This window comes from Psittacula echo, assembly GCF_963264785.1.
Source record: "Psittacula echo genome assembly, chromosome: 18".
Lineage (NCBI taxonomy): Eukaryota > Metazoa > Chordata > Aves > Psittaciformes > Psittacidae > Psittacula > Psittacula echo.
The window spans coordinates 7,487,281-7,514,160 of NC_137754.1; the positions used below are offsets into that span (position 1 = coordinate 7,487,281).

Genomic DNA, 26,880 nt, shown 5'->3' on the forward strand with positions numbered 1-26,880 from the left:
TCTGCGCCCCATGCGCGGCCGGTGCCCGCCGGGACCTCCGCGGACCCCGGCGCCGCCGCCTCCCCTTGGCACCGCCCCACGTGTCACCACCCACGTGGCCTGACCGCTGCCTGCTTCCGCTTCCGTCCACGTGACGCACCCCCACGTTCCGTGGGACACGTCGCGGCTCTTTCGCCGTAGCTTCGTCTCCGCCAATCAGAAGGCGCGGTACGCGGCACGTCCCGCTCCTCCGCCTGAGTGCGCGGCGGCTCGGCCAATGAGAGCGGTCGTATTCGGAGTGGCGACCAATGGCGAGCGGGGGGGGGCGCGGCGGAGGGCAAGGGAGGCTGCGCAAGGCGGATGGACGGGGCGGCGGGGCTCGGGTGAGGGCTGTGGAGCGTGGGGCGAGAGGCCATGGGCAGGGGGCTGGGGGGGTCATGGGGTGTCTGTGGGGCAGGGGCTGTGGGGGTCATGGGGTGTCTGTGGGGCAGGGGGCTGTGGGGGTCATGGGGTGTCTGTGGGGCAGGGGGCTGTGGGGGTCATGGGGTGTCTGTGGGGCAGGGGGCTGTGGGGGTCATGGGGTGTCTGTGGGGCAGGGGGCTGTGGGGGTCATGGGGTGTCTGTGGGGCAGGGGGCTGTGGGGGTCATGGGGTGTCTGTGGGGCAGGGGGCTGTGGGGGTCATGGGGTGCCTGTGGGGCAGGGGGCTGTGGGGGTCATGGGGTGCCTGTGGGGCAGGGGGCTGTGGGGGTTATGGGGTGTCTGTGGGGCAGGGGGCTGTGGGGGTCATGGGGTGTCTGTGGGGCAGGGGGCTGTGGGGGTCATGGGGTGTCTGTGGGGCAGGGGGCTGTGGGGGTTATGGGCTGTGTGTGTTTTGGGGGTGGGTGATGCTGTGGGAGGAGGGGCTGCTGGTTGTCAAGGGCTGGAGCCTGTGGGATGCGGAGCTGTGGGGAGATGGGGTGTGCATGGGATGTGGAGCTGTGGGGTGCTGCGTGGGGGGCACAGTGTCTTGTGGGGCACAGACCAGCTCAGAGGGGCTGGCAGAGAGTGCAGGGCCATAATCCATAGCCGAGGGATGGCTGTTCCTCCTTCCCATTCCAGGATCCTGGGACTGGCTTCCCCCATAGCTGTGGTGTGGCAATGGGTCCCCCACACCCCATGAGTGGTCTGCTGGCGCTGTGAAATGGGGGTACCAGTGGGACCCCACTGGCAGAACCGCTCATTCCCTGCAGGCATCCACATTACATCTTTCTGAGCTGCTGCTTGTTATCCCCAGGGATCCAGGAAATAAATCCATCAGGGACTTGTTTCTGTGTCAGCGGTGAACACGTGCAAGTTAAAATCACTTCTCAGTCACGAAAAGGTGTTTTTTCAGGCTCTCAAAACACAGTTCGTGTTTTAAATCTCAGCCCGCCCCAATCTCAGCTGCAGCTCTGATATGTGACCTAAGGATTTAGCCACCAGTTCTGGGACTGGGTTTTTCCATGCTGATTGGGCCAAGAAGCATCTTAAAGCACTTCGTGGCTTCAGGAGTACAGAGATGTTATTCCCTGGCTACAGTTTCATTTCCTTAGTGTCCAAGACCAGCTTCTTGTGTTCTGTGTGGATTCTTTTTCTCAGAAGTGATGGTTACGCTCCAGCCAGGGAAAACTTAGTGGTTTTGTTAAGAGCTTACACTTGGGTTTTGTTTCCTGTGCAGAGAAACAGACGTCTCCTGTCCCCCACGGAAGTTCTGGTCTCTATAGAAGGAAAAACCTCAGCTGAGGCTTGGGCAGCAAATCAGGTGAGGAGGGGAGGGAAGGGGATTTGAGGATGGGAAGCATCTTGCAGAAGTGGAGTATTGAAGGGGTATTTCATGAAACCTTTGGAGATGCTGTGCTCTGATGCTCTTTCTGCTTGTTTTCAGGTGTTGGAGCATCCTCAGTCCCCATTTTTGATGTGAAAATGACCAAGCTGGGGTTTCTCCGGCTCTCCTACGAGAAGCAGGACACTCTGCTCAAGCTCCTCATCCTGTCCATGGCAGCCGTGCTCTGTAAGTCCTGCACATGCCCTGGAAGGGGAATCCCGGGAGGAAGCTGCCTCTGCTCCTCTTGTAGGTTGGGAAGCTCTCATCTGGCTTTAACCCTTTCTCTGTGTTTGCAGCTTTCTCCACGAGGCTTTTTTCTGTCTTAAGGTTTGAAAGCGTCATCCATGAATTTGATCCGTAAGTGTTGTCTGCTCATCTCCTGGGGGTTTTCCTTTTCCAGAGCACGTGGAATTTGGGTGGCGTACACCAGGCTCAAGTTAATCCACATTGAGGATGCGGGATTTGGAGGGAGGTTTTCACTGCAGATAGGTTTTCCTCTTCCAGACCAAAAATTAACTTCTTGGGACTCTTCCTGCAGCCTAGATCTAAGTAATCACTTGCCACTGGAATCCCAGCCTGGTTTGTGTTGAAGGGAGCTTAAAGCTTACCCAGTTCAACCCCTGCCATGGGCAGGGACCCCTTCCACTGGAGCAGCTTGCTCCAAGCCCCTGTGTCCAACCTGGCCTTGAACACTGCCAGGGATGGGGCAGCCACAGCTTCTCTGGGCACCCTGTGCCAGCGCCTCAGCACCCTCACAGGGAACAGCTTCTGCCTAAGAGCTCATCTCAGTCTCCCCTCTGGCAGGTTAAAGCCATTTCCCTGTCCTTTTTTGCCGAGGTTTGGTTTTTCTTGGCCTGAGCAGCACACAGCAGGGGAGAGGGCTCACTGCAAACACTCCTGGGCTTGCTGCTGACTAAATCAGGCTCAAGGGAGGATGTTACTTTTGTAAACCCACTTCTAAACCCCTGAGGAGGAGGGTGAGCTTTTGCAGATAAGGTTTGTAGGAGTCTTAGGAGGGAAAACACACCTTACAACGCTGTCCTGCCCTGGACATCAGAGAAGGGCATCCAAATGGGCATTAATAGGGTTTAACTGCTTGTCCTAAGCTGCTTGTCCTTGTTACAGGTACTTTAACTATCGCACAACCCGCTTCCTGGCAGAGGAGGGTTTCTATAAATTCCACAACTGGTTTGATGACCGAGCATGGTACCCCTTGGGCAGGATCATCGGTGGCACCATTTATCCAGGTAAGCTTCTGCTGAGCCCAAATGCATCTCACATGAGGGGAAAATGGGAAGAGGGTGATGTGGAGGGAGCAGGGTCCCGGTGCTGGATAGGAGAAGGGGGATTCCCTTTGTTAAGACATTCCTGATGAGACCTTTGGCTGCCCTGGTGTCATTTCCACCCCACAGGCCTGATGATCACATCGGCAGCGATTTACCACGTGCTGCACTTCTTCCACATCACCATTGACATCCGGAATGTGTGCGTGTTCCTGGCTCCACTCTTCTCCTCCTTCACCACCATAGTGACTTACCACCTCACCAAAGAGCTCAAGGTAAGGGGTGAGTGATATGCACCTCGCAGGAGGAGCATGAGCTTGTGAAGAGCAACTTGTGGTTGTCTTGGAAGCTTGGAGGTGACCTCCAAGCCAGTGAAAACCCGTAACTTCTGTTCTGAAGTGTCGTTTTGGCACTCGATTTTATAGAATCATAGATAGAATGCTTTGGGTTGGAAAAGACCTTAAGATCATCCGGTTCCAACCCCTTGCCACAGGCAGGGACACCTCACACTAGACCGTGTCACCCAAGGCTCTGTCCAACCTGGCCTTGAACACTGCCAGGGATGGGGCAGCCACAGCTTCTCTGGGCACCCTGTGCCAGCGCCTCAGCACCCTCACAGGGAAGAGCTTCTGCCTTAGATCTAACCTGAACTTCCCCTGTTTCAGTTTGAACCCATCACCACTTGTCCTATCACTACAATCCTTGATGAAGAGTCCCTCTCCAGCATCCTTGTAGGATGTATTCCTTTGAGGTGTATCCATGTGGAATATGGCAAAATTCCCAAGAGCTGGTGGCTTTTCCCACCCTCTGGCTGGTTTCTCTTCCCAGGACGCAGGCGCAGGGCTCCTGGCTGCTGCCATGATCTCAGTTGTGCCCGGGTACATCTCCCGATCCGTTGCTGGCTCCTATGATAACGAAGGTGAGTTTGTGGCACTGGGAGCAGGGAAAGCTGCTCTTTCCAACTGTTGGCTGCTGGATGACGATTGCCACAGAGAACTACAGAGGGATGCTCTGCTCTGTTCATATCCATTCCAGAAGCAATTTTGGGGCTGGCAAAGCCAACAGTCTTGTTGCCAGTCATCAGGTTCCTCTCCTGTAGCTGGGCTTTGGGGCCTGTGTGAGGAGGTGCTGTGTTCAGAAACCCATTTGCCACCCCTGCTTCTTTGCATGAGGCTCTGTTCCATCTTCTGATGGAGCAACAAAAGCATTTATATTCGCATTTTTAATGTATTGAGTGCTCTGCTGTGCCCCAGAGGTCGTAGATCACCATTTCAGGGCTGATGTGAGCTTGCTTTTGACGTCTCTTTGTCCTTCCACTCAGGTATTGCCATCTTCTGCATGCTGTTAACTTACTACATGTGGATCAAAGCTGTCAAAACTGGCTCCATCTATTGGGCAGCCATGTGTGCTCTGGCCTATTTCTACATGGTGAGTGTTCTTTTTTCTGGCACTGAGGTACTTCGAGCTACAAAGACTAGTCTGGATATAGTGACCAAAAACATCCAGTGTCCCATTTCTGTGTCCTTGTGTTCAGGTAGCTAGAACTTGGCGTGAAAATCCCAGACTGGTTTAGGTTGAAGGGACCTTAAAGCTCATCCAGTTCCATTGTCCTGCCATGGGCATGGACCCCTTCCACTAGAGCAGCTTGCTCCAAGCCCCTGTGTCCAACCTGGCCTTGAACACCGCCAGGGATGGGGCAGCCACAGCTTCTCTGGGCACCCTGTGCCAGTGCCTCAGCACCCTCACAGGGAGGAACTTCCTAACATCCCATCTCAATCTCCATCAGGTCAGGGTTCCTGTCAGTTTAATCTCAGGGCTGCTCTCAATCCAGTCTCCATCCAGCTTGTATTTGTGCTTGATCCCAGGAATATCAAACCTGCTGCATTTGAGCTCTGCTGTGAGACCTGTTCCGTCCTGGAACTTGTGGCGTGTTGTTTGTTTTCTCTCTTGGCAGGTCTCCTCATGGGGTGGCTACGTCTTTCTGATTAACCTCATACCCTTGCATGTTCTTGTGCTGATGCTGACCGGGCGCTTCTCCCACAGGATCTACGTAGCCTATTGCACTGTTTACTGCTTGGGAACCATCCTCTCCATGCAGATCTCTTTTGTTGGCTTCCAGGTGGGGACCAGAATGATTTGCAAATTCAAGGATGGTTGTTTTGTTGGTTGTAACAGAACAACAGCGAGTTGTTTCTCTTGCCTTTGCCCTTGAGGCTGTAAGTGGGTGCTGGCTTCTAGTTGGAGATCTTGCTAAAGCTGATTTGTTGCCAAATTAGCTTTTGGACTCTTGTTCTCCTCCATCCCTGATTCACATCTCCCCTGCTTGCAGCCTGTCCTCTCCTCGGAGCACATGGCTGCCCTTGGAGTCTTTGGCTTGTGCCAGATCCACGCCTTCGTTGACTACCTTCGGAGCAAGCTGAACCCGCAGCAGTTTGAAATCCTCTTCAGGAGTGTGATCTCCCTGGTTGGCTTCGTTCTCCTCACTACGGGGGCTGTGCTGATGCTAACAGGTAGCCTGAGGTGGTGGGGACCATGAATGCATTTCACTGCCTCCTTTCCTTGCTTTGGATCGTAGAATCCCCGACTGGTCTGGGTTGGAAGGGACCTTAGAGCTCACCCATTTCCAACACCCTGCCATGGGCAGGGACACCTTCCACTAGAGCAGCTTGCTCTGAGCCCCATCCAACCTGGCCTTGAAACACTGCCAGGGATGGGGCAGCCACAGCTTCTCTGGCTATCACAAGGTAGAGCTTCTGCCTAAGAGCTCATCTCAGTCTCCCCTCTGGCAGGTTAAAGCCATTCCCCTTGGCCTGTCCCTACAGGCCCTTGTCCCAAGCCCCTCTCCAGGTTTCCTGCAGCCCCTTTAGGCTCTGGAGCTGCTCTAAGGTCTCCCCTTCAGGAGCCTTCTCTTCTCCAGGCTGACCCAGCCCAGCTCTCTCAGCCTGGCTCCAGAGCAGAGCTGTTCCAGCCCTTGTAGCCTTTCCCTGATCTTTGAAAAGCACATCGTTTGTCAATCCAAATTCCACATTGCTGCCTGCAGACCCACCCTCTGAGGTGGAGGCTGGGGCCTGCCCCAATTTCTCCATCACCAGGAAAAGACTTGGGAAGCAGCTGTAAGATCTGGGCTGCTGCTGTCACGAGGTGCAGAGAGTAACCTGCCATGACTCGGCGTGCTTGGGCTGCTGAGCTGACGTGTTGATGTGTACTAGCAAAGAGATGCTAAAAATGGCTTGTGGTGGGGGAGAAGCCTTTTTTAGGGTAAAATTGCTCTTTATTTCCTTTCTAAAATGGCAGGTTTGAGTAATAGGGATGTTAAACAAGCTCTGGGATTGCTCAGCCAGCCTTGCATGTGCTTCCCTTGTGAGGGATCATATCGACATTGCTGGAACTGAAGTTAGTTGGGTTTTATCTCCTCTTGTCTAGGGAAAATCTCCCCGTGGACGGGGCGTTTCTACTCCCTCCTGGATCCTTCCTACGCAAAGAACAACATCCCCATCATTGCCTCGGTCTCTGAGCACCAGCCCACCACTTGGTCCTCCTATTACTTTGACCTGCAGCTCCTCGTCTTCATGTTCCCAGGTGAGTGCAGCACAGGTGCCATTGGACCCTGATGCATTAAGGAATGTGCCTCCGTGGCTGTTTCTCACTGTAGGCAGCAGATCCCCGAGGTGGACCTGACCCATTTCTCTCTCCTCTCCACAGTTGGTCTCTATTACTGCTTCAGTAACCTCTCAGACGCCCGGATTTTCATCATCATGTATGGCGTGACCAGCATGTACTTCTCTGCTGTGATGGTGAGGGGCTGCTTCCTGATGCGCGCAAGCATGATGATGAAGTGGTCCTCACAAAGCTGATTTAATGTTCTCTTTTATCAAGTTGATGATGGTTCTTCCACCCTGAGCTGGCCAAAGTGTTTGTGAGGCCTTGTTCCCTTCCTTAAAGCTGCTTTATTGGCCTCCTTGTGCAGTGAGGGAATGTGATGTGGGAAAGCTCAAAGGGTTTGGTGTTACTTGCTTCCAAGCAATGAGCTGGCAGTGTGCGCTCACAGCCCAGAAAGCCAACTGTATCCTGGCCTGCATCAAGAGGAGCGTGACCAGCAGGTCGAAGGAGGTGATCCTGCCCCTCTACTCTGCTCTCGGGAGACCTCACTTGGAGCATTGTGTGCAGTTCTGGTGTCCTCAACATAAAAAGGACATGGAACTGTTGGAACAAGTCCAGAGGAGGGCCACGAGGATGAGCAGGGGCTGGAGCACCTCCCGTATGAAGACAGGCTGAGAAAGTTGGGGCTGTTCAGCCTGGAGAAGAGAAGCTGCGTGGAGACCTCAGAGCAGCTTCCAGTGTCTGAAGGGGGCCTACAAGGGTACTGGGGATGGACTCTTCATCAGGGACTGTAGTGACAGGACAAGGGGTGATGGGTTCAAACTGAAACAGGGGAAGTTGAGATTGGATCTAAGGAAGAAATTCTTTACTGTGAGGGTGGTGAGGCACTGGAATGGGTTGCCCAGGGAGGTTGTGAATGCTCCATCCTTGGCGGTGTTCAAGGCCAGGTTGGATGAGGCCTTGGGTGGCATGGTTTAGTGTGAGGTGTCCCTGCCCATGGCAGGGGGGTTGGAACTGGATGATCTTAAGGTCCTTTCCAACCCTAACTATTCTATGATTCTATGATTCTGTAAGTGGCCACACTGGGTCTCTTCCTGGTCTCCCATAGCTGAGTTCCAACCCCAAACAAATTTTCCAGGTATCCAAGCAGTCGCTCCAGCAAGTAGCTGCTGCTGAGTCTGTTTCCACTCTTGCTTTAGCACCCCAAGCTCTAAATATGGGTTGATTTTTGCTGTGGAGGCATCTATGAATCCTTGGCTCCACCTAAGCCTGCCCAGATGTGCTCAGTTGAGATCAATTTTGCACATTGGCCAGTTTTGAGGTCTTCAGAGAACATCCCTTGGGGGCTAAATAAGGCAGCTGCAGGTTTATGTCGAGGCTGAGGTTTCTGGTGTTTCATTTCCCTTCTCTCAGATTTCTGCCTGGATTTCTTCTCCATCAACCACTGATGGCTTTGCTCTCGTCCATAGGTGCGTCTCATGCTGGTGCTGGCCCCGGTGATGTGCATCCTCTCTGGTATCGGGGTTTCTCAGGTGCTGTCCACCTACATGAAGAACCTGGATATCAGCCGGCCAGACAAGAAGAGCAAAAAGCAGCAAGACTCCACCTACCCCATCAAAAATGAAGTGAGTTGGGCTGGCTTGGGACAGGAGCAGGAGACACCTCATCCTGGCTGGGGACAAGTGGAGGTGGTGGCCTCTTCCATTCGGTGTTGATCCCAGTTTGTTCCCCCAGGTTGCCAGTGGCATGATCCTGGTCATGGCTTTCTTCCTGATCACCTACACCTTTCACTCCACCTGGGTGACCAGCGAGGCATACTCGTCCCCCTCCATCGTGCTCTCTGCCCGTGGTGGCGATGGCAGCAGGATCATTTTTGATGACTTCAGAGAAGCTTATTACTGGCTGCGGCACAACACACCAGAGGTAAATGGGGGTGATTTGGGTGGTGGGGACCCAGTGTTGTCCCCTGAGGTGACAACAGCACATCTGGTGTTGTGTGTAGGATGCAAAGGTGATGTCCTGGTGGGATTATGGGTACCAGATAACTGCCATGGCCAACAGGACCATCTTGGTGGACAACAACACCTGGAACAACACGCACATCTCCCGTGTTGGTCAGGTAGGTCCTTCCCTCACCGACTGCCTTGTCCTGCCTTTCTGGGGCACCTCGTGGTATCACTGACACTGCATCTGCTCCAGGCCATGGCATCGACGGAGGAGAGAGCCTATGAGATCATGAGGGAGCTGGATGTCAGCTATGTGCTGGTCATCTTTGGAGGCCTCACTGGATACTCATCTGATGGTAAGGTCTCACTCTGAGCTGGGTCAACCCCATCTAGGGGCTGTTTGTGGCTCAGGCTTCTCCAAAATAGCTCTGAGGAGTGAAGTCCCGCTTGCAGCTGAGGATGCAAAGTGGAAATGGTACCAAACCACTCCTCTGTGGAAGCTGCATGTGCCTTTTTTGCACTCCAACACTCAACCTCTTGTTCTTGACCTCCCAACTCCACTTCTTGCTCTTGGCCTCCCAACTCAACCTCTTTGCTTTGGGCCTTCCATCTCAACTCCTTGCTGTGGGCCTCCCAGCTCGATTCAACCCCTCACTTGCAGCCCGCAAACTCAACCTCCTCATTCTTTCATGACTCCTTGTTCTTTCACCACCCAACTCAACCCTCTCGCTCCCCCAACTTGACTCCTTGTTCTTTCACTCTAACTCAACTCAATTCCTTACTCTTGACCCCCCAACTCGCCCCTTGTTTTTCACCCCCCAGCTCAACTCCTTCCCTTGCTCTTGGCCCCTCAGCTCAACTCCTCATTCTCTCACCTCAACTCGTTTCATTCCTCAACACTTTGCTCTCCCCCTTTCAGACATCAACAAGTTCCTGTGGATGGTGCGGATCGGGGGCAGCACGGACACAGGGCGCCACATCAAGGAGCACGACTACTACACCCCTACGGGGGAGTTCCGGGTTGACCGTGAGGGCTCCCCGGTGCTGCTCAACTGCCTCATGTACAAGATGTGCTACTACCGCTTCGGCCAGGTCTACACTGAGGCCAGTAAGTCCCCAGAACCACCTCTGGAGGGGGTGACACCACTCCAGGGAGACCTCACTGTGCCCCCAGCATCTCTGGGGTATGATGTGGCAGCACTGCCTGTACTTTGCCCTCTCCTAGAGCGACCGCCAGGCTACGACCGGGTGAGGAATGCCGAAATAGGCAACAAGGACTTTGAGCTGGATGTGCTGGAGGAGGCGTACACCACAGAGCACTGGCTCGTCCGAATATACAAGGTGCAGCCCCCAAACAACCCCAAACCCCTCATATGTGGGTAAAAGCATTAACTTTCACCCCATTGAGCCTTGTTTTTTACCTCCCAGGTGAAAGATCTGGATAACCGCGGCTTGTCGAGGACGTAGAGGTTCTCGCGGCCACGTCTCACCGCACTGACCCAGCCTTTGCCTGTGAAGCAGAAACGTTTGGGGGGGGTTTGGTTGTTTTTTGGGTTTTCTTTCGGGGGAGTTGGTTGTTTTCCTTTTGTTTTATACAGTTTGTAAGTACAGGCAGCAATGGGGCTTCCCTGCCCCTCCCTGCCTGCCGGGGAGTGATTTTTATACACGGAGCAGTCGCCAAATCGGGAATAACGGCTTTAATGGGGAATTATAAATAATAAAAGTTAAAAAAAGGCGATTGTGGCGGTTTGGGAGATGATGGGGTTTTCTTCCTCCCTATCCAGAACGCGGGGGATGGATTTTGGGGGCGTTTTTACCGCTTTTAATCAGTGCGGGTGAAAAGATGCGGGGCAGCGGGGCTGCCTCAGCCGGCGGGCGGGCGGGTGGGCGCAGGGACCCAGGGTGGCAGGGGGCGGGGCTTGGGCGCTGCGCGCGCAGGGCGGGGCGGGACGCGGCTGGTGCTGGCGGGAAACGGGAAAGGAGGGGAAGGTCCGGGAATGGCGGTGCCGTTCGTGGAGGACTGGGACCTGGTGCAGACGCTGGGAGAAGGCGCCTACGGGGAGTGAGTGCGGGGCGCCGGGAAGGGGAGGGGGGGTTCGGTCGGGGTTGCTGCCTGCGCTTGCGCGCCCCTTGCGCGCCGCTTGCGCGCCCAGTGTGTCCCCGCACACACACACGCTGTGTGTGCCTCCTGCGTGCCCGCTGCTTGGCTGGTGCACGGCCCCTGCATGTCCTCTGCTTCCCACTGTGCGCCTGCTGCTTGGCGGCTGCTTGGTCATTGCGTGCCCCTTATGTGGCCACTGCTTGGCTGTTGCGTGCTCTGTGTATGCTCACCACTTGTCACTGCTTGTCCCTTTGTGCCTGCTGCGTGCCCGCTGCTTGACGATTGTGTGCCCCTTGCGTGGTCACTGTTTGCCGCTGCTGCAGGGCCATTGCATGCACTGTGTATGCCCAGTGCTTGCCTGCTGTTTGCCCGCTGTTTGCCCACTGCTTGCCCATTGCATGCCCTTTGTGTGCCTGCTGCATGGCCACTCCATGCCCTGTCTATGCCCACTGCTTGGCAGTTGCATGCCCCTTGTGTGCCCACCACTTGCCCATTGCATGACCCTTATGTGCCCACTGCGTGCCCCTTATCCACCCATTGTGTGCCTGCTGCCTGCACCTCCATCCGCTGCCTGTCCTTGCCTGCAGCCCATCTCTGTGGCAGCCTCTCAGGCTCCTCCTGTCCCCAGGGTGCAGCTCGCTGTCAACCGCCGCACTGAGGAGGCCGTGGCTGTCAAGATCGTGGACATGAAGCGAGCGGCTGACTGCCCCGAGAACATCAAGAAGGAAATCTGCATCAACAAGATGCTCAGCCACGAGAACATCGTCAAGTTCTATGGGCACCGGCGGGAAGGTGCCACTCAGTACCTGTTCCTGGAGTACTGCAGCGGCGGGGAGCTCTTCGACCGCATTGGTGCGCTGCTCACAGACACCTCTTAGAGTCTAGAATGGTTTGTGTTGGAAGGGGCCTTAAAGCTCATCCAGTTCCAACCCCTGCCACGGGCAGGGACCCCTTCCACTGGAGCAGCTTGCTCCAAGCCCCTGTGTCCAACCTGGCCTTGAACACTGCCAGGGATGGGGCAGCCACAGCTTCTCTGGGCACCCTGTGCCAGCGCCTCAGCACCCTCACAGGGAAGAGCTTCTGCCTAAGAGCTCATCTCAGTCTCCCCTCTGGCAGGTTAAAGCCATTCCCCTTGGCCTGTCCCTACAGGCCCTTGTCCCAAGCCCCTCTCCAGCTTTCCTGCAGCCCCTTCAGGCACTGGAGCTGCTCTAAGGTCTCCCCTTCAGGAGCCTTCTCTTCTCCAGGCTGAACAAGCCCAATTTTCTTTGCCTGTCTTCTCATTAGAAACTAATCCCTAAATGCCTGAGAACCTCTTTCCATTCTTTTCCCCCTTATACAGAGCCGGATATCGGGATGCCAGAGCCGGAGGCGCAGCGGTTCTTCCAGCAGTTGATTGCTGGTGTGGTGAGTGTGCTGGCAGTGCTGGTGACACCAGTGGTGGTCCCTGCAGGGTGCTGACCCTTCTCTGCCATCTCCAGGTCTATCTGCACAGCATTGGCATCACCCACCGTGACCTGAAGCCGGAGAACCTGCTGCTGGATGAGCGAGGTGAGGGGGGAGGGCACGTTTTCTGTCCATTCATTTTGGGTTTTAATTTGAATTGATTTATACATTGCAATTTGGCCTCTGTGTGCCCACTGCTTGGCTGTCACATGCCCACCATGTGGCCACTGCAGGGCCATTGCATGCCCTGTGTTTGCCCACTGCTTACCCACGGCATGCGCCTTGTGTGCCTGCTGCATGGCTGCTGCTTGGCTGTTGCATACCCCTTATGTGGCCGCTGCTTGGCCATTGCTTGACCTGCACCTGCATCACCTGCCTGTTGTATGTGCACTGCTGACCTGCTGCTTGTTCATTGCATGGCCCTGATGTGCATGGCTACTATGCACTATGTGTGCTCACTGCTTGCCTGCTGTGTTCCTGCTGCTTGGCCATTGCATGCCCCTTCTGTGGCCACCACTTGCCCTCTGCTTACCCATTGCATGCCCACTTTGCCTGACTTCAAATTCCCCCTTTTCTGCTTTCAGATAACCTGAAGATCTCGGATTTTGGCCTGGCCACAGTCTTCAGGCACAACGGCCGGGAGCGGCTGCTCAATAAGATGTGTGGGACCCTGCCCTACGTGGCCCCTGAGCTGCTGCGATGCCCTGAGTTCTGTGCGGAGCCTGTCGACGTCTGGGCCTGTGGCGTGGTGCTGACGGCCATGCTGGCCGGAGGTGGGGCTGCCCCATGTGTGTGGGGCACGTGTGACGTGCTTGAGGGACACAGGGGAAATGCATAGAGGGAGGTGTGTGGAGCTTTTGGGGTGGGAATGGGGGTGACCTGTCAAGGGAGGGGATTCTCCCCCTCTGCAGCTCTCTGGGGAGACCCCCCCTGCAGCCCTGATCCAGCTCTGGGGCAGCAGCACAAGAGGGACGTGGAGCTGCTGGAGAGAGGCCAGAGGAGGCCATGGAGATGCTGCGAGGGCTGGAGCAGCTCTGCTCTGGAGCCAGGCTGAGAGAGCTGGGCTGGGTCAGCCTGGAGAAGAGAAGGCTCCTGAAGGGGAGACCTGAGAGCAGCTCCAGTGCCTGAAGGGGCTGCAGGAAACCTGGAGAGGGGCTTGGGACAAGGGCCTGTAGGGACAGGCCAAGGGGAATGGCTTGAACCTGCCAGAGGGGAGACTGAGATGAGCTCTTAGGCAGAAGCTCTTCCCTGTGAGGGTGCTGAGGCGCTGGCACAGGGTGCCCAGAGAACAGGGGGGCCACACAAGGGATGCAGTGCAGTGATGCCTGGTGTGGGAGATGACCATTGTGTCGCAGGTGGTAGTGCTGGGTGCTTGTGCACGCTGCAGGGCTTTGCACATTGCCCGTTTTAAAGCCCCACAGAAATGGTGTTCATTCCCCCTCCCCTTGCAAAATCTCCCCATGTGCTGCCTCCTTGGCTGTGTTCTCCCCTTCTCATGGTGCAGTAACAGAGCTTTCCCCTCCCGCAGAGCTGCCCTGGGACCAGCCCAGCGACAGCTGCCAGGAATACAGTGACTGGAAGGAGAGGAAAACCTACCTACCACCTTGGAAAAAGATTGATTCTGCACCCTTAGGTGAGCACCCAGCACCCCCAGCAGCTCCCCATGCCACGCTGGGATCACCATTCCCACCCCTCTCCATCTCTCCCAGCTTTGCTGCACAAGATCCTGACGGAGAGCCCTGCAGCGAGGATCACCATTCCAGATATCAAGAAGGACCGGTGGTACAGCAAACCCCTCAAGAAGGGTAAGGGGACGCGGGGGAATGCGTTCGTCACTCCTGATTTAGGGAATTATTGGGGTGTCTCGTCCCTTTGCAGGCGTCAAGCGGGCTCGTGTGTCCGCAGGGGGGGTCGCTGATTCTCCTGGGGGCTTCTCCAAGCAAGTCCGATCCGATACAGACTTCTCACCGGTGAAGAGCCCGCTTGGGTGAGCCCCTCATTACCTCCATGCCCTGGGGTATGTAAGTGCCTTGTCACTGATGGGCCATGCAGTTCTTTGCACCTTCCAGGGCTTTCCCTGTGTTTTCCTCATGAGGTGGGTGGTGGAAACCATGCACAAGCCTGTGTTTACCCTGCTTGCACAGTGCAGGGTTGTCCAGATTCATAGAATGGTTTTTGTTGGGAGGGCCCTTAAAGCTCCTCCAGCTCCAAGCCCCCACCATGGGCAGGGACCCCTTCCACTAGAGCAGCTTGCTCCAAGCCCCTGTGTCCAACCTGGCCTTGAACACTGCCAGGGATGGGGCAGCCACAGCTTCTCTGGGCACCCTGTGCCAGCGCCTCAGCACCCTCACAGGGAAGAGCTTCTTTATATTCAACCTAAATCTACTCTGTTTCATCTTGATCCCATTCTCTCCTGTCCTATTGCTACAGTCCCCGATGAAGAGCCCCTCTCCGATATCCTGCTACAATTCCCATGCTGAAATATCCCTGCATTCCCCATCCTTGCAGCCTCTCCTTTGCACCCACACCCCTATAACGCCCCGTCTCCCCTTGCATTGCAGTGAGGAGAAGGTGAGCTACTCCACGTCACAGCCAGAGCCGGGCACCGGTGGGATGCTCTGGGATTGTGGAGCAGCTGCCATTGACAAGCTGGTGCAGGGCATCAGCTTCTCCCAGCCTGCCTGCCCCGAGCACATGCTGGTCAACAGCCAGCTCCTCGGCACCCCAGGCTCCTCACAGGTATGGGGCTCAACTCTATTGGGGTGCAGCTCTGCAGTATTTGGGGTGTAACTTTGCAGCATATATAATACTAGGGAGCAGCTTTGCACTATTAATCATCTCTGGATGTGATTTTGCAGCATTTAGGAAACAAATTTGCAGCGTTTTTAGCAGCAGGATGCAGCTTTGCAGCATTTATGATACCAAGATGCAGCTTTGCAATATCAGAGATGCAGATTTGCAAGGTTTTATCATCTCCAGATGAAACTTTGCAATGTTTTGGGTGCATCTTTAGGGTATTTTTAGCAGCAGGATGCAGCTTTGCAGTGTTGAGGTGCTGCTTTGCAGCTTTCACAATTTCAGGATGCAACTGCGGTGTTTGGGATGCAACTTTTCATCCCATTTATAACCTCGGAGTCCAACTTTGCCATATTTGTTACATTTGGGATGCAACTTTGCATTAGATATGTGATATTCAGAGGCAACTGTGCAGTATTTGTGCCATGAGGGAGCAGTTTTGCGGTACTGGGATGCAGCTTCGCAGTGTTTATAACGTTTGGGATGCAGGTTTGCATCCTGGGCGATGCAGCTCGCAGCCTTTGCCATCAGGGGGTGCAGCTTTCCAGGGTTTACCCTCGGGACTGCTGCAGCCTGGTGGGATTTCTGACCTTTCCCATGGGTTTGGGGCTGGCAGAGCCCGTGGCAGCGCCTGGTGAAGCGGATGACGCGCTTCTTCACCAAGCTGGACGCCGATGGCTCGTACCGTGCCCTGAAGGAGGTGTGTGAGAAGATGGGGTACGGCTGGAAGAAGAGTTGCACCAACCAGGTGGGTGCTGGGGGGGGGTGAGATCCTGGGGTGCGGCCTCCCTGCTGTTGTATCTGCAAGTAATCCAGGGGATTCTGCCCTCCTTGCTGCTGTTTTCAGGTCACCATCTCGACCACAGACAGAAGGAACAACAAACTCATCTTCAAGGTGAACCTGGTGGAGATGGAGAGCAAGATCTTGGTGGATTTTCGCCTCTCCAAGGTGGGCATATGGTGATGCGCAGTAGGTGTAAGGCGATGCAGGGACTTGCAAGGTGATGCATGGCAGCTGCAAGGTGATGCGGGACTATGTTAGATAGGTGCAAGGTGATGCAGGACCATGGTGGGTGGGTGCAGGGTGATGCAGGACCATGGTGGGTGGGTGCAGGGTGATGCAGGACCATGTTAAGTGGGTGCAAGGTGATGCAGGACCATGGTGGGGAGTGCAAGGTAACACAGCCTCTCCCAACACAGGGCGATGGCCTGGAGTTCAAGAGACATTTTCTGAAGATCAAGGGGAAGCTCAGCGACATCATCAGCACCCAGAAAGTCTGGCTGCCCGCCACCTGAGCCCCAGCATCCCACCTGCCTCCTCCTCCTCCTCTTCCTCCTCCTCCTCCTCCTCCTCCTTCTTTTCCTCTTCTTCCTGTGGGGAGTACCCAACCAGCCACGCACTTCAGGTTTTAAAGGTTCAATAAAGTCCCTGGGGAGACATGAAATGATGCTTCCTGCAAGCAGGGGAGGCTGCAGTGGGTCCCATCCTGCCACGATCCCTGGAGGGTGCAGGGATGGACTGATGGGTCCATCAAAATTTACCCAAAATGCCCCCAAACGGCTTAAATTACCCCAAATTATGCACAAGCAGCCCAAATTGCCCCCAAACCAACTCAAAAGCTTCCAGAAGTGCTCCAGATTGCACTCAAACCACCAGATCCCAAACTGCAAACATCCAGCCCCTGCTCCTAAGCTTAAGGTGCCAGAACAGAAAGCTGGTGCTGGGCTCACACAGTGAGCTCTGCAACGCTGCCCCCAACATGGATAGCCACTCTTACACTCTCCCCAGATGCAGTTTTAGGTGGGTAAGCAAGGGAGGATATCCGTGTTGGTGGCACTGTTCCCGAGGTCACCATGTGTAGGACATGCTTGGAGCAGCCTGCTCTAGTTGAAGGTGTCCCTGCCTGTAGCAGAGGTGTGAACCTGATGAGCTTTAAGGTCCCTTCCAGTCCATCCCATTCTGGGATTCTATATCCTATGCTTGGGCTCTAGGCCCCATTGGAAGGAAGGAAAAACTCAACCAAAACCAGTTTGAATTGCCCAAAAATAGCAAAAAACCAACCCAAACTGCCCCAAATGGCCTTAAAAGCAGAGAGAAGTGTCCCAAGGCCACCCCAAGTGCCCCTAAACCTGCCCAAATTGCCTGCAAAAGGCCCCAAATGCCCCAAAGCAACTGAAAGTGTCCCAAAATATCCCAAACCAGCCTGAAATGCCCCAAACTGCCCATGCAAATTGTCGCAAATCAGCTCAAATGGCCCCCAAAATGGCTTTAATGGTCCTAAACCAGCCCCCAAATAGCCCAAAACTCCCCCAAATGCCCCACAAGTCCCCACAGCAGCTCAACATTCACCCAAAATGCCTCCAGACGGCTAGAATTACCCCAAATTTGGCACAAAGAGCACAAATTGTGCCCCAAGCCTTCTAGAAATGCCCCCAAACCACCTTCAGATGCCCCATATTACACTCAAACCATGAGATCCCAGAGTGCAGTCATCCCGGCCCTGCTCCCAAGCCTAAGGGGCCAGGACAGAAAGCTGGTGCTCGGTGATGATTCGGCAGAGGAGCAGGTGAGTAGAGGATGGGGGGCTCCTCCGAAGAAAGGGGGGTAACAGCTTGATTTGGGGCTGATTCCCCTGAAAAGACCTTTCCATGTCAGGGCTGTGCTTGTGCAGCCGGAGCCGCTGTGGTGGCCCTAAAATACTCCAAAGCCCCTGATTCTGGGTCTGCAAGGTTTGGGGCAGGGGGGCTGGTGTGGGGGATCCCCCCCCAAAACTCGGTGCAGCGGGTGGAGGGGTGCGGTGCGGCGCCGCTCGCTGCTGCCATCTGTGTGCAGAGGTCGGTACTGCAGGTGGTGGTGATGGCTGGGGTGCGAGGTGCGGCGCCGGGCCATCAGGGATGTCTCTGCTTAGAAGCAGTTTCCAGAAGCAGATGCAAGACGTCTACAGGCCTGAATTCCAATGCATCGTTTATCATGCCTCACCCGAGGGGCAGGTTCCCACCCTCAGAGGGGCTCCCTGTTGAGCGAGCATTCACGTTCAGGTGCTAAGTCATCCTCATGCTAAAAAGTCAAGTTATTTCAGCTAAGGCCTAATGGCTTGGTCTCAGTTTCCCCCCTATTCCTTAAAATTGTGCAAATTCTTTTGCACAGTCCATAGTATGCACACTTGTTACGCTACCATACGAACTTTTCACCACCTCCCCAAGTTAACAATTGTTAATAAAGCTGTAGTCAGTAGTAGCACAAGCACAGGGTGGACCAGTATGTTAAAAAGCTGAGCTGCTGTAGGAGATTTCCATTTTGTCCCTACCAAGAAAATTTCCCACTAGTGGTGCTCTCCAGTTTTCTTGGTGTTGGTGATGATTTCTTTAATTTCTTCTACGTTATGCTTAACAGTCCATGGTGCTTGGCGAGAAGTTTCGTTGACCTTCTGTATCATCTTCTCGAGGTCTGGGTGATACAACATTTTCTTTAGCATTTCTATTTTCATTCCCATCTGTAGGGCAGGTATATCATGGTATAACACATAGGTATCTTGTATTAGTCGGTTACTAGTCACAGGGATGGTGTAGTTAAAATCGCATCCAATGATTTTGGTAAAATTACACACACCAAAGTTAGTAGCATCTGTTTCTTCAATACAGCTATCAATTGTTACATTCTCACACACGGTTCTTATACAAGCACATCCTTTTCCAATATAATACATTTGGGATCTTGCATGAGTGACAGGGGTCATTTAGAAAATGCAAGTACTATCCTCAGTATCAAGACAGAGATCTTCGTTTTCAGTTATAGGATTTTCACAGATAAATCCTCACTGTTCTCTTGAGGCACATGCCTCTGTACTTACAGTTTGTCAGGTTTGGGTCCTAGTGTTAAATCTTGCTCATACATGGTGGCTCATCGGTCTCACTGCAACATCCCGGTGTATGGTCCCTAGAGACAATACATGTCTAAATGAACATGTGTCTAATATTTTGCCATGCTCAATTGCCAACACAAAAGCAGTAATTTGTCTTTGGAATGGGTTATACATGAAATTTACTAGTGTCCACCATGCTTGATATGTTTTCTTGACCTTTTTGGTAGCATGATTTCTAGCAATAATCATTCGTACCTCTTGTGGCAAATATCCTGTTTCTCCTTCCCTAATAATAGCTGCTGCAACAGACTGTAACCAAAGTTGTGACTGAATACAGCTTAAGGCTAGGGACACTTTTCCTGGGCAATTCCCTAGGAAGTTAGTAACGTGATAGAGGTCCTGGGAGGTGTGTTCTGCTAACCCTGTTGTAAGATCACTTACAAACTGCTGTGTTTCAGCAATGGTAAGGAGAGATGATCTGAGCAGAGTTTCTAGATTTCCTAACTCTGAGGTGACGGTACTTAATTTATTTCCTAAGACTTCTTGATCAGTGGAGTTTAAGGCCATCCCGTCAAATCCCTTCTAAGTCTAGTACAGGGCGTGCTAGACTGAGTCCAGGTTCCCCATCCTATAAGGCTTTGGTTAGTAAAAGATTTACGTTTCGATTTTAGGGTTGAGATATCAGCTTGTAGCTTTACCACTACTTTCTTTAAAGAGTATTTGGGGTCTGGCATGCATTTTTGTTCATTTGATTGCCTTACCACATAAGGGCCTGCAAATGAGAGGTTGTGATATTTGACTGTGCATTCTAAAGGGGAGAAGTGTGTAGGGGAGAAGGCAGTAGGTGTAGTATGTGTGGAGACTTCCACTCTCAGCCCTGTTGTTACTCTATCAAGTCCTTGTTTCCAGTTAAATGCTAGAGTATTTGGTTTGGTCGCTGCAAGACTAAGTCGGCAAGTTTCCCTATGAGAACAGTTAATTAAAATTTGATTTTGGTCTGGTCTTATTCGGGATATTGTAAACTCACGGTATAGTTTTTAGGCCCCTTAAAGAAAAGTTTAGGATAGGATATGGTTCCATATCTTTGGGCACATATCAGAATCTGGGTGTTACTTTTACCAGATATTGTTGTGGGTTATTTCCCCAGCGAGGTCTTACAGGTATCTTACAGGTCTTATCTTGAGTATTGAGTCCAACCGTATGTTGTAAATAAATCCCCCTTCCATCTTTCCCCTGAAGGAAAGGTTCAAATTGCATTTCTTAGAGGACTGATCTTGTGGTATTTTAAGGTTAATTTGCCTAGAGGCTCGTCTCCATCTGTGGTTCTCTCCTACATATCCTACACAAGATAAAGCGCTGTCTTCCTGGATATTAAAAGAGTAAGAACACCCTGCACTCACTCAAGATACAGATAGGGTACGGTCTGGATTTTGGCTAGGTATCGCATAAAGATCTGCCATCATAACTGGCCATGCAATCGATTTTAGTTCGAACTGGCATGTCAGAGTGACAGGTTGGGAACATCTCTCCGTAAGTATCAGTGTGAGCGGTCGTTCTTCTCATTCTTTATAAGTGGCTGTGTGACCGTTTATGGTCAGGAGAATATATACTGTTTTTGTGACCTCACTCTTGTCTTCTGTGTAATCAGTCCAATGTTTCCATTGTATGCAGTGGTCCAGTCTAGTGAGTTGTCCTATTCTTTATCAAAGCACTTTTTACATACCCCAGAAGTCTCAGCAGTTCTCCCAGTCACGAAGGTGAATACAGTCACCGCCGTATACGCACAGGAGTGGTTCCAATAAAATCTGCTTTCCATGTCACGGTAGACTTTTCTGGTGCAGGGGCTTTCTTTACCTTGGAGTAGTGCAAGCAAGTGGTTATCCCATGAGCTTTCACTGCAGTGTATGTTGCCAGGAGTGTCTGGTACAGTCCTTTCCACTTTTCACCTACTGTATGCTCTGTGAATGATTTAGTGTAAATCCAGTCTCCTGGCTTAACATCATGTAATGGGTGATCAGGACCTCTTGATCGAGTGTCCATTACCTCTTTGTTAACTTTCAATAGTTATTTACTTAATTCTATAATGTAATCCCTCACGTACCCTTCTGCCACCTGATGTAAATCTTCCTGTTGGTATTGTACAGTATACAGTCATAAGTAAAGCGTTTCAAAAGGGCTTAGTTTTTCAGATTTCTTCACAAAGCCTGTTCATTCTCTTTAATATTTGTAGAATTGGGGATGGACTCTTCATCAGGGACTGCAGTGACAGGACAAGGGGTAACGGGTTCAAACTGAAACAGGGGAAGTTTAGATTGGATCTAAGGAAGAAATTCTTTACTGAGAGGGTGCTGAGGCACTGGAATGGGTTGCCCAGGGAGGTTGTGAATGCTCCATCCTTGGCGGTGTTCAAGGCCAGGTTGGATGAGGCCTTGGGTGACGTGGTTTAGTGTGGGGTGTCCCTGCCCCACACTAGGGGGTTGGAACTGGATGATCTTAAGGTCCTTTCCAACCCGAACTATTCTTTGATTATTGGTGGCAGCAGCAGTAGTTTGTGTTATACCTTAGATACTGGACAGTTCTTATCTCTACCCGTGGGAGTTACATTGTTTTGATTCTCATCTCATCCCTCTGGGAGCAGGGGAAGGAAGAGGGGGGAGTGACCGAGTGGCTGCATGGTTCTAGGTTGCCAGCTGGACTTAAACCACGACATCCACAGACTTTGTGTCAATGGGATCTCTCACTGTATTTGAGTAAAATAAACCATCCTGCAGCACCTTCTTCTCTGTGCTATGTCCTCACACAGCAGGAATGAAGGGGATTGAAATCAGCTTTCTGGCTGCTCCAGCTCTGGGATGGCTGCTCTGTGCCTGGAGCAGGAAGAGCTCTTGAGAAGCTCAAGGGCCGGGGCTGTTGTGCTGGTGTGGGGAGATGGGATGGCATGGGGGGGCTGCAGAGCTCTCAGGGAGGCCTGCGCATGAGAGCAGGGGACACAGGGGTCCCTGCAGGAGAATCCCCTGCAATGGCCCAGGCTGGGGCTGCCTGGCTGGGAGCAGCCCATGGGAAAGGTCTGGGTGGGCAGGACGCCAGAGGTATTGAACACAATTGGACTTTCAGGTGGGAAAGCGAGGAGTGACAGCAATGCAGGTGGCACCACTGAGAAGCTCATTGGCTGCAGAAGAAAAACAGCAGCAGCTTTCTGTCCTGGGTCTTCATCTGTGGGAGCAGAGCCCAAACATTCATGCTCTACTCACTGTGCTGCAGGACAGCCGAGAGCGGGCGCCAGACAGGTTGCATGCAATTGGACTTTTAGGTGAGAAAGCAAGGAGAGACAGCAATGGTGTTGGCACCACTGCGAAGCTCAATGTCTGCAGAAGAGAAAGAGCAGAAGCTTCCTGTCCTGGCTCTTAGTCTGTGGGAGCAGAAGTCTAACATTAGTGCTCTGATCACTTTGCTGCAGGAGAGACGAGAGCAGGTGCTGCAGAGGCTGGACTCAAATGGACTTTTAGGTGGGAAAGTGAGGAGCGACAGCAGTGTGGATGGCACCGTTGTAAAGCTGACTTTCTGCAGAAGAGGCCCAGCACCAGCTTTCTGTCCTGGCTCTTCCACTGTGGGAGCAGAGGCCGAACACTGGTGCTCTACTCACTCTGTTGTAGGACAGCTGAGAGCAAGAGCTGGTCAGGTTGGACTCAAATGGATTTTTAGTTGGGAAATCGAGGAGTGACAGCAATGCGGATGGCACCGTTGCAAAGCTGACTTTCTGCAGAAGAGGCCCAGATCCAGTTTTCTGCCCTGGCTCTTCGGCTGTGGGAGCAGAGGCCAAACATTCGTGCTCTACTCACTCGGCTGCTGGACAGCTAAGAGCGGGTGCCAGAGAGGCTGGACTCAAATGGACATTTAGGTGAAAAAGCAAGGAGTGACAGCAATGCGGGTGGCACCACTGAGAAGCTCATTGTCTGCAGAAGATGCCCAGCACCAGCTTTCTGTCCTGGCTCTTTGACTGTGGGAGCAGAAGACAAACATTCATGCTCTACTCATTCTGCTGCATGATAGCCGAGAGTCAGCACCGAAGAAGTTGAACTGAAATGGGAATTTTCAAGGGGAAAGCAAGGAGCTACAGCAATGCGGATGGCACCGTTGCAAAGCTGACTGTCTGCAGAAGAGGCCCAGCACCAGCATTCTCCCCTGGCTCTTCGGCTATGGGAGCAGAGGCCAAACATTTGTGCTCTACTCACTGGGATGCTGGGCAGCCGAGAGCCGGCGCCAAATTGGTTGGACTTGTGAAATTCGATCTCACTAGAGATAACAGGGTTTTATTGAGGGACAGAGTCAGTAAAGCAAAAGCAACAGCGCTGGGTGCACGACCGTAGCCAGAGGCGCGCTGATGAGCATTTGTTACAGGTTTATATACTTTCACTATTGCATTACCCATATACATATTCATAATTCCCGCGTATAGGCAGGGAATATTATATCTAGCTCCAGGACCTTATTATCATAAGTCTCCTCCTCTTGGCATCTGCGCGCTGCTCTGCGGTGATTGTGGGCAGGGGTCTTGAGGATGAAGTAAGCAGTCTTCCTCATGTGAGGAGGGGTCTTCAAGATGAAGTAAGCAGTCTTCCTCGCGGTGTACTCTTCACCTTTGGCACACTTGGATGCCCCAGTAATCACAGAACTAGCTGAACCCAGCCGTATCTGTAATTCTTCTGATAGCTGGCAAAGATTTAGAACAGCGTGACCTTCCTGCAAAATTTATTGCAGGAGGGGCAGACAGGGAGTATCCCAAGCTAGCAGATGTTTGGGAGCTTCTGTCTCTAAACTAACTGATAAGTAGAAGGATGGTGTGAAATAACTCATTCAGGTTTAGTCAGGCCACTAAATTCCACAGACTTACAACACAAACATTGATCTTTCTCTTCGACCTAAGTTAGGCTAAAAGTACTTTAGCCCTATGTTTTCCAGGCACTAGCTTTCCTCCAATCAACACACACACACCCCTTTTCTTTTATTTTTACAAATTCTTTTGTTGTTTGACTCCATTTTGCTCAAGAGTCCTGGCCATTTTCAACTTGTTGCCTAATCTTGTGTCTTCAGCGAGCTTTGTTTCTGTTACTGGGAACTCATACAGTTACATCCACATAGCAACACCTATGATTTGCGAAAGCCAGTACATTTATGTGCTTATCACAAATGAATATGCATGTTTGTGTGTAATAAATATCTGCTTGCTTAACCCCTCGGTGTGCAAGTCAGGAGGAGTGACCCCCCTTGCAGCCGGCGCCATGATAAACATACCTGCTTTATAACTCCCTTTGAGTTGTAGAGTCTCATTCCGTGCATCAGTTTCTTTTCTCAATAATCTTGTAAAAAGTATTAAAGTCTTGTTTTTGCAGTTAGCCGAAAGATGGCGGTTAAGGCGTGAAAACTTTGGCAGGAGCTGGGTTAGTGCTTACAGTGTAGGGAAGCCATCCCACACAAGCAGGTTGGCGAGGCGGGGTCGGGGGTGGGAGGGTAGTGAGCTCTCAAAGGAAGTAATGCACTCTGTACCCAGGGGTGGACTTGGTGTGGGTAACTTAGGCACTTCAGACAGGCTGTAAACCTTGGAGTACCTAGCCAATAGGGAAACAAGGGAGGGACTCTGCGGTCGGAGGTGGGCCATCAAAAGGTCATAAAAGCCTTGTGACCAGGGTGTGCCTCCTTACTACAAGGCCTGTTTTTGCAAAAAATTGAAATAAAGAGATGCTTCACTGTTGTGTCTAAGCTGAGCCTTTACAAGAAGCATTTTTAAGTTTCTAACAATCCTACGGCAAGCACAGGCCACTTTGTGAAAGCCAAGTCAAATGAAGCTATTTGAAAGTTGTTCCTAAGGAGCAGGCAACTTCCATGTTGCCCCACGGGAGCCCAGAGGGAGCCCTGCTCAGCCCCACTGTGACATCATAGAACTGGGCACCCATACAGCGTGGTGGGGCAGGGAGAGAGCCCACAGCTGCGCGTGACTGTTGCCCTGAGCAGGGACACTCCTGTGGACGGGCAGCGCGGAGCTGCTGCTGGAGCTGGTTTTGCCTGAGGAGCCCAGATTGCTGAGGCTTAGGAGGAAGAGCTGAGCAGGGAGGCTGCCTTTGCCCAGAGATGGAAAGGAGAAAGGCATCACGGAAAAGAGGCCAAGGGGCCTTAAACGTCTCCTTTGAGAGCGAGACTGACCAGCAGTCAGTAGGAGAGACTGCACTGTGACCACCCCAGCACTTCCTGGCCCTGGGCAAATGCAGCTTATTAGCCACACACACAGAGAGGAGGGATGACAAGAACAAACATCTCTCCTGTCCCATCAAAAAAACTGCAACTGCAAGGAAATGTCCTCTTCTCTCCACTGTTTTGTTAACAGGCTGGCAAGCTCTCACGCTGTCCCCTCCCTAAATCATCTCTATGAAGTGTCCCATCTCCCACTCTAGATGGCTTGTGTCTGCCAGACCAAGTATCATACCCTCTTCTCCCTCTATGCATATCTGAGCAGGCATATGGAAGCAAAAGAAGGTTGCTTCCCGTCTTCCTCCTCTGTCATCACCACTGGCAACTCTCAATGTGGGGCTGTTTCTAGCAGATATTTCTGCATGTTCCCTTCTGAAGAAGGAACAAAAGCAAAATGCTCTTTGATGTTATGCTTGCCATACTCTCCAGGTTGGAGTCAGTTCATTAGTATTTGACTAGCTATTTCCTACACTGGCTTATCAATGTGTGCACCTCACTGTGTAGATGACCTTTCTGACAGCCTGGGAAGTGAGTCGTGGAACTCATGTGCTCAGAGTTGCACGCTAGCAAAGGCTGCACATAAAACATTCTTACTTGCTGAAACCAAACCAAGTAACTCCAAAAGAGGCTTTCAAAAGTAGTGAGTACCTCTAAGGGGCATAATCGCCCTGAGCCTCAGACTGTAACACAGCCTGCTGATCTCACAGAAGTCTTATGAAAGTTAATTATTTTGTGTGTGTGTGAAACTCACAGATTCTCTAATTAAGTCTTTCATTGAAAAGAAAGTAAAGAAATCAATAATGCTGGATTCAGGGAGTAATTTGCAACACAAATGGTTTAGTATCCCACATTAAGCATAGGAAGTGAGACAAAATACTGAAGTCTGAGCACTCTTCACTTTGTGCGCTGAGTGGAGCAGGAAAAAAATAGCAGATGTTAATGGAATTTAAAGTAACATGTTGTATAACCACCTGAGGGATAAGTCAAGGCACTCCCGGTATGGTTGCTCACACATAATACACATTTCTATCATGTCGTAATACACATAGTCTATCTTACATGACCCTGGTTCTAACATCTTCCTTTTCTCTTTTATCTTCACAACAATATTTTAACCTTCCAGTCATAAAGCAAAGGCAAATAGCCTGCACACAATGTCAGCTTGGATAAATATTTCAAACAGCACTGGTGGAGTCCTAGCTCTGCAGATGCTTGTTATACCAACAGATGATGGGATCTTTTCCCCTTTCCCTCCTACAGCATTATCCCATGGAGAGTCAATTTTATGATCACATCTCTGTGCTGTCCAAGATTTGCTATTTCAGTTTCTTAAAGGAAACGAAGCTAACACTAAATTGCCATCTCCGTGTCTGCTTGAGCCCTTGTCAGATTTTCTGTTTCCCCGTCCCTCAAGAATTAAAGCTGTTTTAGGAAAAAGAAGAGACATGCGCAAACAACTGCTGCCTGCACGGAAACTAGAAAACTGTGCCCTTACGTGTTCTGAAACCCAATGAGTCCATGAGCACATAACAAATAACAAATTAGCTTAGCAAGAGCTCTAAGCCAAATGAATGGTAACCAGGAAAACAGGTAGAGGGCTTGGGAAGGTTGATGGATGAAGTGTAGAGGGGTTTGGGTATGAAGAGAGTTAGCAACATAGCAAGGAGGATTGGGAGACATAAGAGTGTTGGTGGAAAATTGCAGGAGCTGTAGGGAGAAGATTTTGGTAGTGGGGAGAGTATCCTGAGGATGAATTGGAGTGATTCCTGTAAAAACTACAAG

General features: G+C 52.1%; 2 protein-coding genes across 6 annotated transcripts; both read left to right on the forward strand.

Moving 5' to 3' along the window:
• Window positions 1-70: 70 nt before the first annotated feature.
• Window positions 71-11,536, forward strand: STT3A (STT3 oligosaccharyltransferase complex catalytic subunit A). 5 transcript variants are annotated; one of them, XM_080631803.1, is made up of 20 exons: window positions 181-207; window positions 1,254-1,340; window positions 1,677-1,760; window positions 1,884-2,009; window positions 2,120-2,180; window positions 2,949-3,070; window positions 3,236-3,381; window positions 3,935-4,025; window positions 4,428-4,534; window positions 5,061-5,225; window positions 5,436-5,616; window positions 6,530-6,685; window positions 6,809-6,900; window positions 8,176-8,331; window positions 8,441-8,629; window positions 8,709-8,825; window positions 8,906-9,008; window positions 9,572-9,760; window positions 9,878-9,993; window positions 10,081-10,406. In XM_080631803.1, exons 4-20 carry the CDS (start codon window positions 1,922-1,924, stop codon window positions 10,117-10,119), a joined length of 2,118 nt encoding a protein of 705 aa, XP_080487929.1. In that variant the 5' UTR covers window positions 181-207; window positions 1,254-1,340; window positions 1,677-1,760; window positions 1,884-1,921; the 3' UTR covers window positions 10,120-10,406. The 5 variants fall into 5 exon arrangements, with proteins under 5 accessions (XP_080487930.1, XP_080487929.1, XP_080487928.1 ...); XM_080631804.1 differs by lacking the exon at window positions 1,254-1,340 and having other exon boundaries at window positions 71-207; XM_080631802.1 differs by lacking the exons at window positions 181-207; window positions 1,254-1,340 and adding an exon at window positions 321-362.
• On the forward strand, window positions 11,440-18,597 carry CHEK1 (checkpoint kinase 1; the record flags this gene model as incomplete). The annotated part of the gene is made up of 11 exons (XM_080631654.1): window positions 11,440-11,605; window positions 12,093-12,157; window positions 12,232-12,301; window positions 12,781-12,969; window positions 13,584-13,829; window positions 13,906-14,001; window positions 14,075-14,183; window positions 14,758-14,935; window positions 15,609-15,740; window positions 15,840-15,941; window positions 16,193-18,597. 11 exons carry the CDS (start codon window positions 11,440-11,442, stop codon window positions 16,286-16,288), a joined length of 1,449 nt encoding a protein of 482 aa, XP_080487780.1. The 3' UTR covers window positions 16,289-18,597.
• Between the last annotated feature and the right edge of the window lie 8,283 nt (window positions 18,598-26,880).